Source organism: Atta colombica, unplaced genomic scaffold (genome assembly GCF_001594045.1).
Source record: "Atta colombica isolate Treedump-2 unplaced genomic scaffold, Acol1.0 scaffold47, whole genome shotgun sequence".
In the NCBI taxonomy this organism is placed as follows: domain Eukaryota; kingdom Metazoa; phylum Arthropoda; class Insecta; order Hymenoptera; family Formicidae; genus Atta; species Atta colombica.
Genome location: NW_017259536.1, coordinates 2,395,313 through 2,416,481, shown reverse-complemented (window position 1 = coordinate 2,416,481; position 21,169 = coordinate 2,395,313). Strand labels below are relative to the sequence as shown.

At 35.0% G+C, this 21,169-nt stretch overlaps 1 protein-coding gene across 1 annotated transcript in view; it reads right to left on the bottom strand.

Moving 5' to 3' along the window:
* The window catches only part of LOC108691448, an 83,386-nt gene extending 62,845 nt beyond the window's left edge, over positions 1-20,541 (bottom strand). Inside the window, exons 1-2 of the mRNA XM_018199200.1 lie at positions 20,537-20,541; positions 19,276-19,345 (exon numbers count right to left, since the gene is read on the bottom strand). Coding sequence (XP_018054689.1) covers positions 19,276-19,345; positions 20,537-20,541 — 75 coding nt within the window. The remainder of the gene's footprint in view (positions 1-19,275; positions 19,346-20,536) is intronic.
* Between the last annotated feature and the right edge of the window lie 628 nt (positions 20,542-21,169).

Genomic DNA, 21,169 nt, shown 5'->3' with positions numbered 1-21,169 from the left:
CGCCCCGATCAACTGATCGTACGAGCGGTTGGATGCAAGTACCTGGAAAAATTTTCAAACGAGTACGCGAAGTGGACCTTCGCACGATATGGTACAAAGTGCGCTCGTCCACGAAACTCTCCACGAAGCTCTTCCTCTAAGTTTTTCCTTCCTTTCCATGAGTACTTTTATCTCCTCCCTTCATACACGCAAAAATAGGATTAGGTGCTCAAGAAAAGTTAGTTATAAGATCGATACAGAAACCGAGGAAGAAAATCTCGCAAGACATAATCGAACAAATCGCATCCGTTCATACACTAATACCTTTCACAAAAGGGAAGAAAATTCTATTATCATGTTTCAAGATTAAAAAAGAAACTCTCGCTTTACGTTAATAGTTCGTTATTGAATCATATTTGAATCTAATATATTTCTTTATTACTCAAGTTTGACTCACAAAATATTTGTTAATTACTCAAGTTTAACTCACAAAAGAAAATATTAGTCGACTGATGGATCTTGTGTACAAAGGTAAGGTCGAAAACAAACACTTTCGTCCAAACAGGAAGTATTAGAAGATGGAGAAAATGGAGAGTATCCCCTTTCGATTTGGAAATTAAGCGGAATTAATTGACGCGTAATTAGGACATTAAAAAGATAAGCGTCTGTTTATTTCCCAGGCGCATTTTGCCTCGTTGTCAAGAAAGGGTAATTATCGAAAAATAAGTGAGATTCGGAGATTATCGATCTTGCTGCGAGTTTTCGCGGCCGCTCCTTTGTCGACGCGAATAATTAACCGCGCAGTGTATTAGGACTGTGCTTGAACGAGATTGATGCTTCGTTGAAAGACTTCGTTGAAATCGTTTCCATGGAAATAATCGAGGGGCCAATGGGAATGAATAAGACCGACGCGACGCTGAGGAGATTTGAAATACCTACTTAAAATGCGTTCTTTGAAAAACATCAATTAATTTCAAAAATTTTACATCAGTGTCATAGATATATTCATTATCGTCGTGGCGAATTCATTACTTTTTTATAGCCGCTAACATCAGATAAAGTTCAGAATTTGAAGTAGGTCGCCTACGGATTTTTTAGTTGAGATAGTTTCATCTGCGATAGTTTAACATTGCAAAAAAAACAATACTCTAATGGTTTGAATTCAATATTATTATCACAAACATACTATATGTATATAAATATTCAGGATAGATTGTATTTAAAATAAAGTTATTTGAAATATATTTTAAATATAAGAAAAATAAAAGAATTATTTAGTACTTATTATTTTAAATAATTTCTTCTGATTTTTATTTCTTATATAATATTTAAAATAAATTTTTAGAATCTATTTTATATTTTTTATTTTAAATAAATCATTTCAGTTTTTATCGATTCTTACGATTTTATATTTTAAATAAATTTCTGGAATTTATTTTATATTTTTTCTTTTAAATAAATTGTATCAGTTATTTTTACTGAGCTCTCTAAAAATATTCTCTCTAAATCTTTTGAAGTGAAATCTCACTCCAAAAGACTGAAAATTGAGCCAATCTTGAAAAAAAATGAAAATATTTTCACTCTTAAACAAGAATGAGATTTTCATTCTTTAGGAGGAGATTTTATTCTTATGAAGTAAGATTTCGCTCTTTTGGAGTGAAAATCACTAAGGAATGAAGTCTTATTCCAAAAAAAGGAGTGAGATTTCGTTCCTTAGGGGTGAAACTCACTCCAAAAGAATGAAATCTTACTTCAAAAATGTGTCAGTTCTTGTTTCAAAGTAAAAAGTTTTCACTCTTTTTTCAAGACTCAATTTTCACTGCAAAAGATTTATTTAGAAAGTCACAAATAAAAATACTACATATAAATGCACTGTCATCTTTAACGCTTCTACGATAAAAAGACTATGAAGATCGAGATAACAGATCCCTCTGTTGACACATTTCGCACGTCACGATAGCCACACGTATGAAGACATGAAAGTAGTTTGTCAACGTGTCGACATCGTCGAGTCGATTGGACAGGAACCCTTCCGTAATAATGTATTCGCACAGTTTACTTCCAGCAGTGGAATAAATCGACCCCTGTGGACCCACTTGAAACCCCTTTGATATCCAACGTGAACGTCTCTTTGTTCTCTGATACACCGAAATTTGTCAGTGACCTAGCAACGCAAGTTGCAATTCGCCCGATTCTGCTTGCAGCAAGGTTTGTCATTTCGACTAAAATTCTTGAAAAATCCTTTATGTAACGTTATAATATTTTATCTAGTTTTTGCTAACATTGTTAATTTGCAATGTCACGAAGAAATATTCGTATCATGCAAAAGCAGTGCCATATGACTATTGTTCAGTTTCGCGCGCTGTTCGTAGCATTGCTGAAGGATGAGTCATACTCTTTCTGTCTGTTTTTAACCCGTCGTGGCGTCGGAGGCATCCGGGGCGTCGCGAGGGGTTGGAGTTTAATCTAACAACCCCTAGCTCACTTTGCATGGCCAGGGACGGCTCTACGCGGAAAAGGGAGGGAGGGAGAAAGAGAGAGAGAAAGCTGTCCACAAGGGGTGCGTTTCCCTGACTGCCCCCAGGGCAAACTACCGCGATAACCTCAGACGAACTTCTGGTATGAATAACGTTTGCCATGAATTATCATTACACGGCACGAGCCTACGCACCTTACGTCAATCCTACGAGGGTAAAGGTCAAGCGAGATTAAGAATCTGCGATAAGCGAACGAACATCAAAGGCTCGTAAATGAATACAAAGTGAAAAAGGTAGAAGAGATTTAATTGAATCATCTAAAAAGCAACGCGTAATACATTTTATATAATTAATCAGATACGATTTCACGGAATGACAAGGAATATTTATTAATAATAAGAATAAAAAGTGATTTTATATTTTTTATGACACTGTTTGGACGTGACGATATCGGTTTTCTATATGACGCTGTAAAGTAACGATATGACACACCACGTTTGGCGATATTCGTACAATATTGATGCACCTTCAGCAATTCACGAGGATGCGATTCGAATATACCCCCGAGGGTCATATCCGTTCCTGAAATGGTAAAGCAAGGTATCTGTCGGGCTATGTTGGCCGCAATGTCCCGAGGTTCTCGACGCCCGGTGCTCATCTGAATTTCGATCACATAGGATTCGAGCTGAGTGTGACGTCATATTCGAAATACATCTTGGAGAAGTCAACGCATACGTACATCCAAGACGCGTATGCATGCACATCTAAACATTGACATGACCCTGTAAGCAGATCTCGCCGAAAGGGTCGTTGTTCCCTGAAATATTCGGAGGCCTGCATTGATTTCGTATCATGTTCATCTGTAGAATTTTAAAACTTGAGCGGTTTCTTTTCACATATATACGTCACATACGCGCAAAGTGCGGTGGCGTCGAATGTCAAGAGGAAAGCAAGATCGGTAAAACGAACCATGCGCATCGTTCTTCGCCTCGGGTGCCACCCTAGTTCTGGTGTCCTGTGTCTGTCGATAAGGCGAGACGCGTGCAAAGCGTACAGGGAGACTGCTATAAAGTTTAAGGTAAACGAGCCTTGGACAAAATTCGTTTAATGAATTCTTGAACTTTTCAAATTGCTATCATGAAATATTTTCTCTTTATCCAACTTATAAGTAAAAAAACTTAAGATGGCAACTTAACTGAATTTTTAAAAAAAAGAGAGGGAAAAAAGAGAGTGATTTAAAATGACTTATAATTAAATAAAATATATATAAATAATTATGTTACAATTACATTGCGTTACGGTAGCAATCTAAGGTTTGAAACATAGCATGGACTACGTCACACTTTGGGCAAGTTTTTTTTACTTTATACTCATAAAGAAATATGTATATACAATAAGTCGCATACAAAAATGTTATTAAATTAAATACAAACGGCAAACATCAAAGGCGTATTTCATTCTGAAACGCAAAGCGTGAATTCCGTCGTAATCTCACAAGTGACGCTATAAGTTCTCTTTTGGAAAATCCGGTCTCTTAAACGATTTCAATGCTGAAATACATTTCATTCTTTCTTGCACGATAATCATTTGCGGTTGTTTGCTTTCGCTTGTGACATCTACGAGCTCGAGAATAATTTCTCAACGATTTAACTCTCGATGGTTAGGAAGCTTTAAAAGCTTTTACGACATGGCTGTGTCTTACCCTTCGCCCTTCCATCTGGCGGAAGCTAATTAAGGCAAGCGAGGAATGCGAGTTGCAACTGCAGGAAACGCGTGCTTCTCGATCCAGAATCGAGGAGGTGAGAATTCCGCCCTCCCGGATACGCGCAATCACGACTGTAACCAACTTCGTGAGCTTATCGACGTGGAAACAGGAGATGCGATTCAGTTGAAACGCAATATTCCATATAACGGAAAGTTACTATAAGAGAAAGGCTACGTTCAGCGGACTCAACAATTGAGTGAGCACTCGCCGCTATTGTATTCTTCCAGATTGTGTATTCTAAATTGCTGATTGGATGATCTAAAAAAATACACCAATAACAGCGAGCCAATGGCTGCGTTTAGCAGAGAAAACTAATCAGTAAGCGCTCAGTGATTCTTTAATATGATTGGTTCCTACACTTAGATCTAGCAAAGATCTAAAAACGAAGACCAATTAATTATATTAAGAATCACTGATTAGGTTTCTCTATTGAACGCAACCATTCGAACGTCGTTTTGCTGGCAATGAGACTTTTTGATGTGACGATAAGAGATGCACCGGCTGCTCGTCGGTGGATTGAGAAATTATTTTTCAAAAATCATAAGAGAATGGAAGACAATGCGTCGTGTAGTGAATCATCCCTTCCTCTCTTAAACATGTTTAACGCCACATATGGTACACGGCACAACTTGCATGGCTAACGACGCATTCAACAGAAGGGAGTAACATCGAAAGCGGACGAAACATAGTCGGCATGTGTCACCGCGCCCGCGGTAATTGCTCCGTACACGTACACGTACGACGTAATTAGTTCATAATTGAAACCCTCGGCGACTGTGAGGTGAGGGCTATTCGAGCATAAATCGCCATGGAGGTGGTAATCTTCGTCCAAAATACATGTTGAATTATTACTAGTGCTATTAATGCATAGTGACGCGTTTCAACTGGGTAGGTCGTACAAGTTGTAATGGCTGTGCGTTCGGTAGAACGTAACAGTTTTGCAACTGTTTTATGACTATCTGCTGAACGACCCTAAATGTACTCAACATGTTTACTTAGTGATCGCTATAATAATAAAAGCTAAACTAAGTCTTAAACAAAATGTACTCAACATGTTTACTTAGTGATCGCTATAATAATAAAAGCTAAACTAAGTCTTAAACAAAATGCACTGGTCAAAATGGCTGCTCCAATGTATCATTCTTTGAAACACAATATACATGTAAAACTGTAATTTGCAGCATAATAGACACTTTTGAAAAGTTAGCATTTGTACCATATAACAGCATTCGGTAAAACATTCATAATAAAAAATTATTACTATTACTATTTTTTATTAAGCTTCTCAGCAAATTAATATAAAATTGTAAATAATTTGTTTAATCGTTTTTATCAAATTGAATTGAATTTATAAACAAATTATAATATTACAATACAACAAAAATATTGCACACATATCGAATTATATCAATATATCAAGAAGTATCGCAATTTCTTCAGCAATCACTTGATGTGACATACTGTTTTTCTTTTATTACAAAGAGTATATTACTTTGCCGAGAAAGTTTTTGAAAGCAGTCACTGGAGAGCAAAATTCAAAACGTCGACCAGTCACCCCATCGGCATTTTCCATCCGAGCGGTCCACGCGTCTCGTCGCCACGAGGATATCCGCTGGTGCTGATTCCTGCCATGTTTACGTCAAAAAGAGGAAACTTGTCACGTCGCAGACGCGTGGTTTTGCATCCCTGGACGCACCCGATTTCTATGTAAAAATTCCGAAAGGAATGGACAAGCAAAAATAACGTGCCAAGTAACGATATTTTAGTAATAACTTTCTCTCCATTTCAATGCCAAATAACCACATTAAAATGTATCGCATTAACGAAGCAATTAAATTTACAATGCTATCGCAGAATTAATTCTTTTCATAGGAATTCAAAGTTTTGAATATATAGAAGTCACGACGGCGAGTCGCAAACGTTCGTTCGAAGCTAATACGAATTTCCGTGGACTAAAATTGCGAATGGGAGAATCGTGTTTGAATGGAATTGTAACGTGAGTTGAAAATCGATTTCCTCGACGAGGAAGTTATAGAGTCAAAAAGATCGACGGCCGTTGATACATCGTGACCATCGCGAGGGTAAAAGATCGTCGATGAGAAGAGGCTTTTGTATGAATCGTTAAGCTCTCTGACGAGACCAGAAGGTCGATACTTCGTCAAATGGGAGACGAAAAAAGTTGTATAATATTGGGTATTGGAGACCTATCACGGAGAATCGAGATATCTTGCCACATGCATACGAGTGTAGTGGATATCCTGCTTTTTCCGTGAAAATTTCGTTATTTCTCGCGTGATGGAAAAAGTTCACTTGCACCATGATGGCATGATCAACTTTCTAAATTCTTTAGAATGAAATCTCACTGTAAAAGTGCGAAAATATTGTCATTTTTGTTTAAGAAATTCTTTCAGTACACTCTTTCAGAGTGAAATTTCACTCTTTTGGAGTGAAATTCACTTCGAAAAAATTTAGAAAGAATATAAGTGAAACATAAATCTGCGAATAGGCACGAGTATATGTGGCCATTACGACAATAACGAATGCGTTAATTGGGAAAGTCCTAATTGCCCACATCATTAATTAATCCATTTAATACTAATCGATATTTACGGATCCAATGAATCTGACCTGTTTTCGTCAATTACGAAGTGAAAATTTGTTTATAATAAATATTTATCATAACCTTACAGAAATTTCAATTGCATAATCTTATTCCTCGAATTTTGACCTTTAATAAAAAAGTTCTGTAAAAAGTTCTGTAAAAAGTTATGTAAATTTTAAGCACAGATTAAATACAATTAAAATACTGAACCTGCGAATAATATTTAAGGAAATTTCGAAGTGAAAACCGATTAGAGAGCTAATATTATCTCACACTGGAGAATTTCTATGCACTGACCGATGTGAGTAGATACATACAATTAAGACATGTACAATTAGTACTCTCCTGCGTTAATAGACTCTTACGTTGAAACTTCATCTTAAACTTTGGTGATTCTACTGACATAATGCAACGTTCTTGTTAATTTCACTTAGTCCCTAGCATAATTCTCTGTTTCTAATTGTTAAAATAGAGAAAGCAGACAAACATACATACATTCACTTTGTACCATAAGAACGATATATCTGCAGCACCGTAGTTTAAGATCACGTGCGCGACTCGTACGCACTCTCGATTAGCAAGAGCACCCGCTCTTAATCAGCAATTTATAAGCGTCTTGGTTCTCCTTTCAGCGTCTTTTTACCCTCTCGTCGGATAATCAGCGAGTTCCCTTGAGCAAATTTGCCCTTCCTGCCGGGCAGGGGCAAACACTTCGGCGAGCCTCGCTAAATCCTCAGAATACACTCGGGTAGATGAGCTCAACTGTGAGGGGGAAAAAAGGAATGGACGATTTCCTACTTAACGACGACGCAACGCGAGTTTCTCGCGGCAATTGACCACCACGTCGCGCGTATACAAGATCCATAGGGTTTCCCTGGGACACCTTAAATCTATTGTCTCGATTCTGCCGAATACTCCATTCGCCAGAAGTCTCCCTTCTCGTGTCATTGATCTATATAAGGTAAGCCTGCTCGCCGTCAGTCGATTTTACGATCGTTTAAAGCACCACTCAATTCCATGGGATCCCTCAGCTTCAATTATGGACACTGGCCAATTGTAAAATAGCTCTTGGGAAATAGCTCGTGCCAGTCATTTCGGGTATGCATGAATGAGTTGAGTTGGGAGATGATAAAAATACGAAGAGAGAGGTAGAAAGAGAGAAGGAAAAGAGGGGGGAACGAGAGAGAGAGAGAGAGAGAGAGAGAGAGAGAGAAAATATAAAAGAGAATATCGCGAATATGAATGTGTTTGGTGTGTTTATGATGCTGCTTAATTAGAATGGGGCTGTAGACAGGAGGAGAAAGACCCACGTCACTTTCGTCATTTCGCATTACGAGCTACTCCCTAATCTGCTCCCTAATCTCCATTAGTCTAGCAGCGCAAACAAAATCGTATACTTATTTGGATCATATTACGTTATTCTATTATAAATATTTTCTATTAAATACATTAAAATTAAAATTAAATAAAAAATTATATATTAAAAATTATATATATTTGTGATAATTTTTTTTTTAATGACAAAGCTCGACTGTACAAACTTTACGTTGTAAAAGGATTGTTCTGAGTACCGACCGATTATCCTTCTAGCTTACTTGTTTGGGGAAATGAATCGCGTCCTTTTTTCACCTTTAATAGGCTGCTCTTGACAATACTGAAATAGAACAAAAGGCACTGAACGACTTAAGAATGGAACGCGAGGTGGAAGGCAAATGAGGCATCGCGATTTCCCGTGCTTCCCTTCCCAAAGGAACAAATATCTGGGCGTTATTCACGATTTCGCTTCATTGCAATGCAACATTGGGGCAACGGTATGATAATCAGAAGGGGGAAACCGCGACATTAGCAAGATTGATAACGGATTGTCATGGAGAAATCTGTGATGGATATTAGAGAATCTGCGCGCTTTCCTTATTCGCATCATTATTTCGCTACTTCTAAATGTTTAATATTAAAATTATATCAAATCATTCAAAAGAATAAAAATAGAAAAAATAATTGAAATAAATAGATTAAATTTATTAGTTTAATGAGTTTGAAATACAACTCTCGCATTAAAGGGGAGATGTTCCACGAGTTTGTGTAATTTGACAGTGAAAGCTTCATTCCGCTACGTGAGTCAATAAATTAACGTATCATATCTCCCGACGCATCCAAATACATCACAATTACAGTGCGGTGAAATTATAGCGGATTGCGGGGACCCGAGCAAGCTCTCTGCTTTCAATTAGGATTTCTTTATGTTCAATAATTTATTATTGAAATTTTTGCGATGTTGCGAGTAATTTTACAATATTTTCCGTAATATAGTATACGGCGCGAAAAATTGATATCGAATGAAGCTGTAGTGCGCGAATCGGAAAGTCACCATTAAAAAGATGCGAAAACGAAAGTCTGATAAATTATTGGAAATGCTGGTATGTAAAAAACATTCTCCCTGCGACGCGAAAAAAAGTAACACCCACTCGCGGAATAATGAGAAATGGGGGTCGAGGAGAGGACGAAGGGATGTGCACGTCGATAATGCGGAATCGTGCTTTTCAGGGATAAACAAAAAGGCGAGGCTGAGGCAGACAGGACATTAATCGCGAGTGCAATCGATGTCGGAGATCACTTTAATCTTTGTCGGTTGCCGATGTGCACGTGGACAGGTATACGCGAACGAGTGTGTGTGCATATCCTTTTGTACAAGCTATTCAACGGACTTGAACCTGGATCCGGCACATGATCAGAAACAGGAGCTATGATTGCGTATTGTACGATATGTATTGACAGACGTATTGACGTCACACGTTCGCATATAGCTGCCTGTTGGAAATCATTGGCGGAAAAAAGATTACGGAAAAGACAGGAAAAACTATCGTAATTTTAACGTCAGTGGTCGATTCTTTGTGACGTGCCGCTCTTGATCAGTGCGCATTCGCGCATAAGTATGCACCATAATGTTATAATTTAATCGGATCAAAACGCCAATATGCCCACGGAACGGAATAATACACTGACAGTCGTCATTGGATGATCATTACGTCCATGAAACCTCGTATCCTCAATTATCATCAGTAATATCTCGTACAATCCGAGGGTGCTGTCAGGTTACAGGATTCATTGACGGAAACAGAATGGCGGGTACACGTTATCCGAGTCAACCAAGCGCAATCGTTTTTCTGCACTACAGCAGCTATCGCGACGTTTCAGGTTTTTCTTGGCTTTTTTTTAGCATGTCAATATTTTTTGTGATATATATATATTTGACGAAGCGATAAAAATGTAATCATAAAAACTAATATGATATTATGAAAAGGTTGATGTATAATTTAAGTATAATTCAAATAATAAAAAAAAATACATATGTCTTGACAATTAAAAAAATGTTATAAATTTTAATCTGCTTTTAATAAAAGAAACGGACGTATTTTCAAAAAGTGTTGACATTTAAAATTATCAGACTATTTCTTCTCTTTCACAGTTAGAAGTTCTAAATTTTTGTTACTGAAACTTTTAATACCAACTCTCTAAATCTGAATCAATGGATAATTATTAATATCAGTGCCAAGTATGCCTGGTAATTAGTGAATGAAATGCGAGATCCCTATCTAATCTTTATTATGCGATCTAACAAACCTTGTTTTAATACATAAATTCAATAAATGTGATATTGGAAGATTGACATTAATGTGCAAATATCAATTTTAATTTATATAATCTCTAATATTCCTTCTCTAATATTCCTTCTTTTTTAATTGAATTTCACTAATTATCCAGTGCCAAGTATGCCATTGAGTAATTAGTGACTATCTACTGATTCAGATTTAGAAAGAAAATTTACATAAATATGTATTTGCAAAAATTATCTTTCCACGATTTTTGTATATTCAAATTAAACAAATTTTTCATTTTATAACTTTTTCTTGCTTCATAATTCCATATATTTCTAATTAAATATAACAATAATAAATCAAATAAATAAATATTTATGTGAAAATAAATAACTTCATTTTAAGCAAATATATAATTATGCACTTTTCAACAATCAAGAAGAGATTCAAATACTCTGAAAAAATATATTAATTATAACTTTGTTAGTTATTATACAAAGGAAATTACTTAACATTTTTTTATGGCTCTTTCCTAAAGAACCGAAATCAGTAAAACACAAATGTTTTTCAAGCGTTATTGAAAAACGTATCGACTCACTGTCGAAAGCCCGTATTGCCTTTCGTGTGCATGAAGTATTCTCAATGCGAAACTCTGCCGCGAACGATGGGTTGGTGGCTTGAGGGAGGTAAGAAAAAAGTTTTTTTAGAGTTCCTGATCCGTGAAAAGCAGCGATTAAGCGATTTATAAGTGCAACCTTCCCTCCTATCCTTTGGACCACCCGCATCTACCTTCTTGCTCTCTTACGGGCCTTACCCTTTCCTGTAACCTTCCGTAACCGCGCCTACTCCCTTAGTCGTCTTTGCGATAATTCCCTTGACGTGGGGCTTTTGAGACTCACACGATGCTTCGGTCGCTTTAACGCGATCCATAAGGTAAAAGCGAAACAGCCGGAACGTAAAGAAGCCATTGCCCTAAGCAATATTACTCAACCCTGCGACTGCAACTGCAATGCACGATAATTTCAAGGCGAATTTTGAACGATAGTTGTGCTGGCCTTATTGATTGTTTACATGGAAATAGCAATTTTGCTAAAAAAATATCTAAAAATTTAGCTTAGACGCAGATCTGAAAATAATTTTCTTGAACCATCAAAATAATTTTGTAGGAATCTTAAGCATGACGAGCAATGCTTTGATATTTTAGCAACTAATTTCAACTAATTTTGTCGTCCTATCTAATTATTTTGGTGGTCCAGCAAAATTATTTTGAGATCTGCAGTATTTAGTTAAATTTTTAAATTCTTTAACAAAATTGCTCTTTCTGTGTGGAAATCTCGAACTGCTGCATTTCTCTATACTATAATACTTTCTATACGAATTTCTTCTTATATTTGTATACAAATTTCATAGTACACATAGTTTTTTTTTTAATAAAAGAAACAGATGGTTCGTTGTTTCATCGGAAAACATAAAACTAGGATTACCATGACAGACTTTACTTGATCGTAAAATATTCGTCAGAAAATCTTCGATCAGCAATAACAAAACTTCTTACAGAAATTCGGAACTTTTTAAAAGATTTGATTCAACGTGAAACGTGATGTTTTAAAGTGTTGTTGTGAAGAACGGATGAAACTTTCTCTATGAAGAAACAAGTTGAAGAAGCAAAGTCGTTGAAAATTCGAGAAACATTCGATGATACCATGTATACAATTTATAAAGTTTAAAAGACAATACGCTAACAATGTAACAAAGATAATATTGATTCTAAATTAAAATAATACTTTGCTTGTAAAAGACGCGTGTCTCGAATTAGTCTCGGAGTACTAAGTACAAATAAAACACAGGCTCGCAATCATAGTCTTAAATTGAAATAATGATACTATGCTTTATTTGTAGGATGCGCAATGCAATGCAGCATACATGTTTCAATTTCGAATCAATCGGAATACTGAATTCGAACGAAATGCAACTCGCATGAGCGGACGATCGCAATTTCGGATGATCGATTCGAGTGCACGTCGACGCTAGGAAAAACCAAATTACACGGTACGTTAAAGATGTCTTGCGAGCACATCAATCTGGATCTGGCCCATAAGACTTCGATTTCGCGCCGAATCCCTCGGTCTCTCCGTGCAAATGCACTCAGGGACACAATGACTCACGCACTTTATTGCGTCGCTTTGCCGCCCACCGAAATCAATAGAGGTGACATCACGCGTGATTATCTCGGCTAAAATAGCGCGAGCTGATTCAGCCGTTTCGCAATAAAGTACACGTGGGCGTTACATGTCGCTTACTATTAGCAGTCATTATCCTTCTTTGCAAACGATGTAGAAGAGCGGCAATTAATAACTAATAATAGCCGCGACAAGTTACATCAAGCCTTGTGCATCTTTCATCGATCATGAATGTGTTATATCGCAGATTATTCTTTTATTACGCGCGATATCTTTTACACGGAAGTCTATTAGAAGTCTATTATAAAATAAAAATGCTTCGAAAAGATTGAAGCACTTTTTGAAATTGAAATGAGATTCCAATTAAAGCGCACACATTTTCGTATTTCAATTAATATCGCGAAATGAATTTTTATGATAACAATAAGTAGTAATAAGTAGTAATAACAAGTAGTAATCAGAATCATCGCTAGAAGTATAATAGTTGCACAAAATGTCAAATATTAAAATTTACTACATTAAATACTACTCTCTAAATTTGAATCAGTGGATAGTCACTAATTACCCAATGGCATTGAATATTTGACATTGAATAATCAGCGAATTCAATAAAAAAGGAAGAATGTTTTTGAACTGATTATATTTATATAATTAAAATACTGATATTTGCATGTTAATTTCAATCTTTTAATACTATATTCCCTCTCTGAATTTATGCACACTAAAGTTAGTTAGATCATATAATAAGCATTAGATCTCACATTTCATTCACTCATTATCAGTGGCACTAATATTAGTGATTATCCACTGATTTAGATTTAGAGAGTATGTTACTTAAAAAAACCTGGAAACATTTCAATTCATATTTGGGCCATCTTCAACAGAAATGATGACAGAAAATATAGGTTGCATCGTTGCATATTTCGTGATTACGTCTGTAATGAGAGTGAGAGTCTTCCTTGAAAAAATTGTTGACCATTACAGTTCTTATGCTGATACGTTCGGACCACGTTTTTTAAGTTAATGTAATATAGGGTTTAATGTAGTAAATTTTAACACTTTGCGCAACTACTAGATGACTCCTATTGCCTCGTTATTACTACTTGTTGTTAGACATAAGGAATCCATTAATTTTATTATTTTAAATCAATTTTATGAGTTTTTATGAATTCGATTAATGAACTCAATTATTTTTATTCCTGTCGTTTATATTTAAAAGCTAGAAAAAGGATCGACAAGCTACTGGGACAAGTTTGGAATCATGCCAAATTGAGCCACATCGTATAAAGATTTGACGAATCTCTGAAGTTCCGAGCAACTTTCCGCACTGCGAGGATTGGAAACGGGAAGAGCGGGGAGAAGACAGAAGTACAACGAGGAAAGGATGTAATAAGGATAACGACTTTGATAACTGGAACATTGGACAACGACATGAAGAAAAAAAATTCTTTATCCCTCGCGCTCCGATGTTTGCGTTTCTGATTGGCTAAAAAGACTTGGCTACCACAGCAATCCCTTTTGCTTTCATTCACATTTTTTCCTTTGTTCTTTTTTCTTGATTCTATATTCATCTCATCTATCTCTTTTTTCATACTTGCTTCGTTCAAATCGATCATTGTTAAGAGATAATACATTAAACTCTCCTACTTCATCCTTCATTTGTCGTCTTAAGGACGCAATTATTTCTTGATACTTATTCTTATCTTCTAAATCCACATTTGAAGGATAAACGTGAAATAGGGATATGATGATATGTGAAGAGTATAATATGTATAATTTACGAAATGATAAATAACAGAAACTGTCTCTCTTTTGATATATCTTGTTGCGCACGTGTAAACATATATATATATATCTAAAAGTCTCGAAGGGACTATCTGTCCATCGATTTCGCAAAAATTACATTTTACAGCATTCAGCGTTGTATCTGCATCGCCGAATAGAATTGCAAGTTCTATATCCCATCGAAACTCATGAAGCATAGGGGGGAGGGAGGGTGAATACGAACCCTTTCAGTCCGTCTTCCCGATTTCAGATAACAACGTGAAAAAAAAGGAAAAAAGCGCAATTTTCAAGAGGCACTACGAATTTTTTAACGCTCGAGCGCTCAAAAGTTCGTGAACGAATTTAGGGAGGCTGGCAGCAAGCCGCAAAAACGTATGCCGCAGAGAGGCACCAACAAAAGGAAAGCACAAGTTAAAACGAATCGCCATGAAAAGAAGGAGGAGGAGAATGGCATTCCCGAAATGCAACAAGGGCGCTTTCGCGTACCAAGGGTAAAAGTTGACTGTAACGTTATTCGCGTTATGTTCACGTATATCCGTGTATATATGTGTGTCGTACAAATATTCTTTTTCGCCATTCCGTCGCCTTTCCTGAACGCAAACCCCATGCACTATAAATATGTCCCGGTACTAGGCTAGTCAAGGATCGCGCAATTCCCATGGTGCGAACCTTCACCGTCGATGTATAAAGGATCTGACATGCACAGTGTATTCCAAGACCATCGGATGTCTTTTTAGCCACAACTTTTTTTTATTCAATGCACGAACGAATTTTTGTTTGGCGAAAATGCGAAAAATACGAATTATGACTTATCCTTAGCAACTAAAACTTAAAAAATCAAGATATTTTTAAATATTAATTATATTAAGCATTAAAATATAAATTATGTCTCTCTTCTCTTCGAAAGAATTTAATTTGTCAGAAGCTAATTATTTCCAACTGAATTATAAATACTTGCAATTTTTTATAATGAAAAATCAATTGAAAATTAATAAATAATCTATGAAAAATAGAATAAATTTTAAAAATCAAAGTATTTAAAAGTTTTGTTTTTCAGGCAACTACATAAATGTTGTCGTCTTTTTTTCTAAAGTTTAATTTGTTAAAATTAATTATTTTTAATTAAATTATAGATCTTGCAATTTTCTTTGCTCAGTTGTGAAAGAATAAATAAAATTCAATAAAATGAAGTTAATCATAAAGTTAATCAATTGTATAAAGTTAATCATATAAATAAAATTAATCAATTGTAAATACAAAATCGGTGAAAAAGATAACTCATCAATCATGTCATGGTATCCCATTTTCCAATATTTTATGACGTTCAAATCAATAGTGATCGTATTTAAGATTCGCCATATTATAAATGGAACTTCAATATTGGAATTTGCGATACACGTAATTGCACGCTATATGGTAATATTTGAGATGCTATGAGAAAAGCACATTTTCCAACAATATCTTAAAATTCCTTTTACAGTTTAATAGATCGTAGGCGATTAAAATTCTTGTACTGGATATGTAAAAATAATATAATATTTTATAATTTGCGTAAGAGCAAGTTTAAAAACATAGAAAGTTAAAATAATAATAATAAAAATTTGCAGAATTTATGTCATTTCGCTTTCGCAACAACAGTTGTGTCATGTAAGTTTTTTGGAAAAGAAATTATGCTTAGAGCTAACTTCACTCGAAAACACATCAATAGATTACCCAACACAAAGAGAAGATGATAATACCATTTCATGTCATTGCATTGAAATATGTAACATTATTTTACTCTTTCAAACTTTCGCGGCTTCGCTGAAACAAAGCGTGCATTTCTGTAACTACATGACCGAATTACCTAATTACCAACTATTCATGTGAAGACAATAACGTTTCAATTGTAAACATAATAGGGATATAGGATATGCATTCCTATATATGAAATTATCATTATTAGTTTAAAAAAAGTGAGGTAATTTGATTTACACCGATCTCTCTCTCTCTCTCTCTCTCTCTCTCTCTCTCTCTCTCTCTCTCTCTTTCTCTGTAATTTTCTTTCCTTCTAGATCTTTATTATCATTATCTTCTCTTGTTTTTCTTACGTTTATTTTGACTTTATTTCATTCCTTCTTAGCATTGTTTTTTTTCATTATTATTATTATTATTATTAATTTTCGTTATTATTATTAATTTGTTTTGTTTGGTTGTACATATTTTATTCTGTGTTGCCATCTTTTTAATTCTCTTTCCATTTTGTTGTCAATTATTATTTCTTAGAGGACTTGGAATATCAATGAACGCCTTTGTCTGTATATCTATCTCATCCTTTACAGAAATTTAACATTGGCCAATTAATTTAATACTGACAAGTATATTTATTATTGAAAAAAGTAATTAATTACATATTTGGAATAATAAAAGCAGTAATAATAAAAAAAACAGCAATGCTTTTAATACTTAAATTAATCATAAATAATTAATTACTATTTGTCAGTATTAAATGGCTAGAATTAAATCGGCTAATATTAAATTTTTGTGAGAAATCCAGAGCGAATTAAAAAGAAATGCTAATGCGATTCAATAATTCATTCAATATTGCGTTTTCTGCACAAATGTTAAGATTAGGAATTGCGCAATTTGCTATTACAGATTTAGATGGGTGTGCATTGCATATAGATATATAAATTAATGATACATATATATCTTATATATATAATATGTTGCAAACATGAAATTAGAAATAAATAAGAAATAAAACTTTGATTCCAATTTGATACGTTTCAGTTTCGGATCGGTTGAACTGCGGTTTGCAAGCACGAATCTATACTATTACTTGATACAAGAGCTCAAAGTTTCATTGTTTGCCAAATGGAACGTTGAGTGCTAAGCAACTCTAATCTGAATGCAGAAAGTTTTGCACGATACAATCGATACGCTCAAATAAGACCCCACACACCCACACACACATACACGCACACACACACACACACACACACACACACACACATATATGCCAATAGAATTCATATATGTCTGTATACACTCAAAAAAGAAATATTTAAATTTGAGACAATAAAACGTTTTATTCTTGTCTCTTCTTTTTAAACATTTAAAGTAAAAAATGCAGTGTTTTAAATCCAAACACATAGTGTTTTGAAAAAGGTTAAAATTAAAATATCTTCAGAGGTAGAGACAAGAATAAAACATTTTAATATTTTAAAATTAAATACTTTTTTTTACAGTAAGGCAGTGAAATTTTTTTTTACTTTTTACGTTTTTCTCTGGACACAATATTTATAATATTTCAAGCGTAATGACAATTTATATTAACAAATAAAAAAAATCTATATTTAAAAAAGATATTATTATAAAGTAATTATAAAATGCGTGCAAATATAATATTACTTCATTTTAACTTTAAAAACATACTTTTCTTTATTTAATAATATAAAAATGATATTTTAATTATTATTATAAAAAACATAAACATTATTTGTAACAATCAATTGTCACTATTTGTGCCTAAAATTAAAATATTTTCTTCTAATATTTTCTTTGTTTAAATCATTTTCTTTCTCTCTTTTAAAACGTATTTAAAAAAAAAACGTATTTGTCTTTACTTGATAAATATATATTATTTACACAATATGCGATTAATTTTGTCATGTTCATTGAAATGGATTCTCTTTATATCACAGTATGTAAATAATTTTGTGAAACGATATATGAGAGAGAGAGAGCAGAAAAAAAAGAAAGAAAATCTTTTCAGAATAATGTTTGCACAAAACTGGCAATTCGACATATCATAGATGTGTGCACACATTCTATATTTACAGAGAATCATAAATGCGGTGTCTCACCGCAGTTTCCTGCCAGTGTGCAACATCTCGCAAACAGGCTTCAAAGTTGCTCGTGTGAACACAAAACTGAGGAAGTTGAACTCTGTAGATCGTTGTTCTATATATTCGTACAAACTCTCATTGACGTTTCAGTGGAACGCAGCTAGCGCTCTGGGATGCATTGTAGTAACACGCCAACGCAATTATCCCCTCGAGATCCGAGTTTGTTCAACATTCATCAGCGTACACTGTTTTACCAGTGGTTAACAACATTTTCGAGAATAAAGATTGTTCAATCTAGGATCAGCTCACATTTTTAACAATGCGAACTGGAGCGAACAAGGTAAATTTTGTGACAATGCAAATCGGCGATTTTCATGAAATTTAATAAACGAAAGATATTGATTATTTTATATATAAATACATATTTATATATAATGTTTCTGTCGTGTTTAAGAAAAAGTTATAATCAATTTACATAAGAAAAAGAATATGAAATGTCTCGACGTCAGTCTAATACTATTTAAAGATTATCGAACTATGCAGCTTGCTAACGAAGCAAATTAATAATTTCATCAATGTTGCAGAAAGAGAGAGAGAAGAGAGAATACTCATCAAAATTATTTCCAAGCAAATTCCTCGGCAAAAATAAACGCTCTTCTAACAGAACTGCACCACTACATCCACGTGTTCGCGAATGCTGCTTTCACCGCAGAAGCTAGCGATAGATAGCGTTGTAGCTCTAAAAAAATTCATAATTTTCTGAAAGCAATGTGTAAAACCTTTTCCGCCCCGGAAAAAATTTTTTTAAAATCATTTATCGAGATATGATCAAAATTACCAGCATCTCACAGTTGATTCACAATTCGAATTCTGCTCGAAGATCAAAATTGAATTTGAGTCAATCAAACGAAATACGACCAGAGATATGGAAGATGAACGTATGTTTACACCGATAGGTCGTGGTGTGTACGTGCGGTGACGAAACGTCGCATCGTTAGCTCGGTCTGGGAATGTACAGAGAAGAGCAGCACGATCTCGGAAGGTAGCTGAAATGGACTCACCTCTCTGCCGGCTGGATGCAGCCACGGAGCTTCAGACTCAGGGCTCGTGGCCGGCGCAGATCGGATAGCACTGCGTGAATGTTAAGCACAGGTGGCAATATCTCCGATGGCACGGCTACGCCGCTCGAGTGGTCGGTGTGGACTGCAGAAAAGCCCGCAGATGATATCAGAGACCTAGGGGAGCACCGTATGACATCATCGCCGGCCAATCCGCACGAGTTTGCCGGGGCGCAAGCGCCGCCACCCTCCCGGCACCGAGGATGCTTGCGATATATCGCAATCGATTGCATCCCCGACTTCGCGCCCCCGACAACGGAGCTCTCTACTGGCAAGACTTCATCCTCGGCTTTGAAATGTGGCGCCAAGTTTGTAGGCGCTGCGACATCAAGCAGCTTATATCCTAGGCTTTCCAATCTTATCGATTCGCAGAATTTTCTATTAATTTTCTTCTTTATGAACTTTTTCTCTTTATAAACATTTGTAAAAGAAGTGTAATGTCATGTGTGTTTAATTTCAAGATATTAAAATGTTCTCTTCTGTCTTCAGTTTTTAAACAAAAATGTTTTAGTTTAAAATTTTTTCAATAAACAAAACACTAGAATGGATTTAAAACATTAAACACTCGTTTAAAATATCTTTTATTATTGAACGTTTGTTTTGCAAAAATATTTTAAATGTAAACACTTTAAATACTACACTTTTTACAGTGAAAATAGTGGAATGTCAGTATTTTTGGATTACTGGTCGTCAATCTAATAGCTCTTGAATCTATAAAACTTATATATAAACTTATATATAAAACTTATACACGAAAAAAAAACAGCTGAAAATTTCAATTTTGATTCAACAAATCTACAACTGTAATATACAAAGAGTCAATTTTCTATGTTAAAGTAGCAAAGTTGACAGCTGAATAACATTAGCATTTAATGTTAAACCATCAAATCTTTTTAGTTATATTGAATTCGCGTAATAAGTTACAGGTATTTGCTGTATTACTCAATTTACTTTTTTTCCATGTAGATTTGTTTATCAATATTTCTCTTTCTTTACACGTTGTAAAATTTAGACTTTTATTGACGTCAATAGTTTCAAAATATTTGCCAAAAAATTAAAAGCAAAAACGTTAATATAAAATCTAAAATTGTGTTCGTTGTGTAGCTACATCTCAAATGAAGTGTATATAATCGATTTGTCAGACTGACAAGCTTGACAAGAACATATATGACCTAAGTGCGAACACATTGTAGATTCCGCTTACCACATTGTCAAGATGCAAGGCGGACAGATAATAGATATCAAGCCAAACACGTGATCGTATAAATCTTATCGGAGTAACGTTCGAATAAAAGCGCATACACCGCTCGCCTCGACATAGACAACAGGTAAGCTTCTTTGTTGTTCATCGTCGTCGCAGCAAGCCGCGCTGAAATATGTAAAATTATTCCTGGATCTTTGCACGATCTTGAAACCAGCTTGCCGACGTAGTATTTTCGAAGCTTCGTGTATCCCTCAGGTACTCACGTACATTCACTCGTTTACAAGCTCGTGACGCAACACTCGCACAGGTGCGAAGAAGGCTTATGGAGGGACATTATCATACTCGTGAATACAAAAGTTTCCTTTGTGAGACGCGAGATTGCCGCGCGAGAAAGCAGGTCGAGCTTTCAACTGCCTCCGAAGAATGTTACAACAAACCGCCAGTATATAATACGCGAAAACGCTTAATTTCTTGAAAAAAGTTCGCTACAGCAATTTCAACAGCAAAAAGTTTCGCTGTGTTCTATTTTATAAACATAAAAACAAATCTGTAAACATGTGTCAAATATATAAGGTGTTCCTAAACTTACACTCTAAATCTGTAGCAATGAAATTTCACTGCATTAAATTGAAA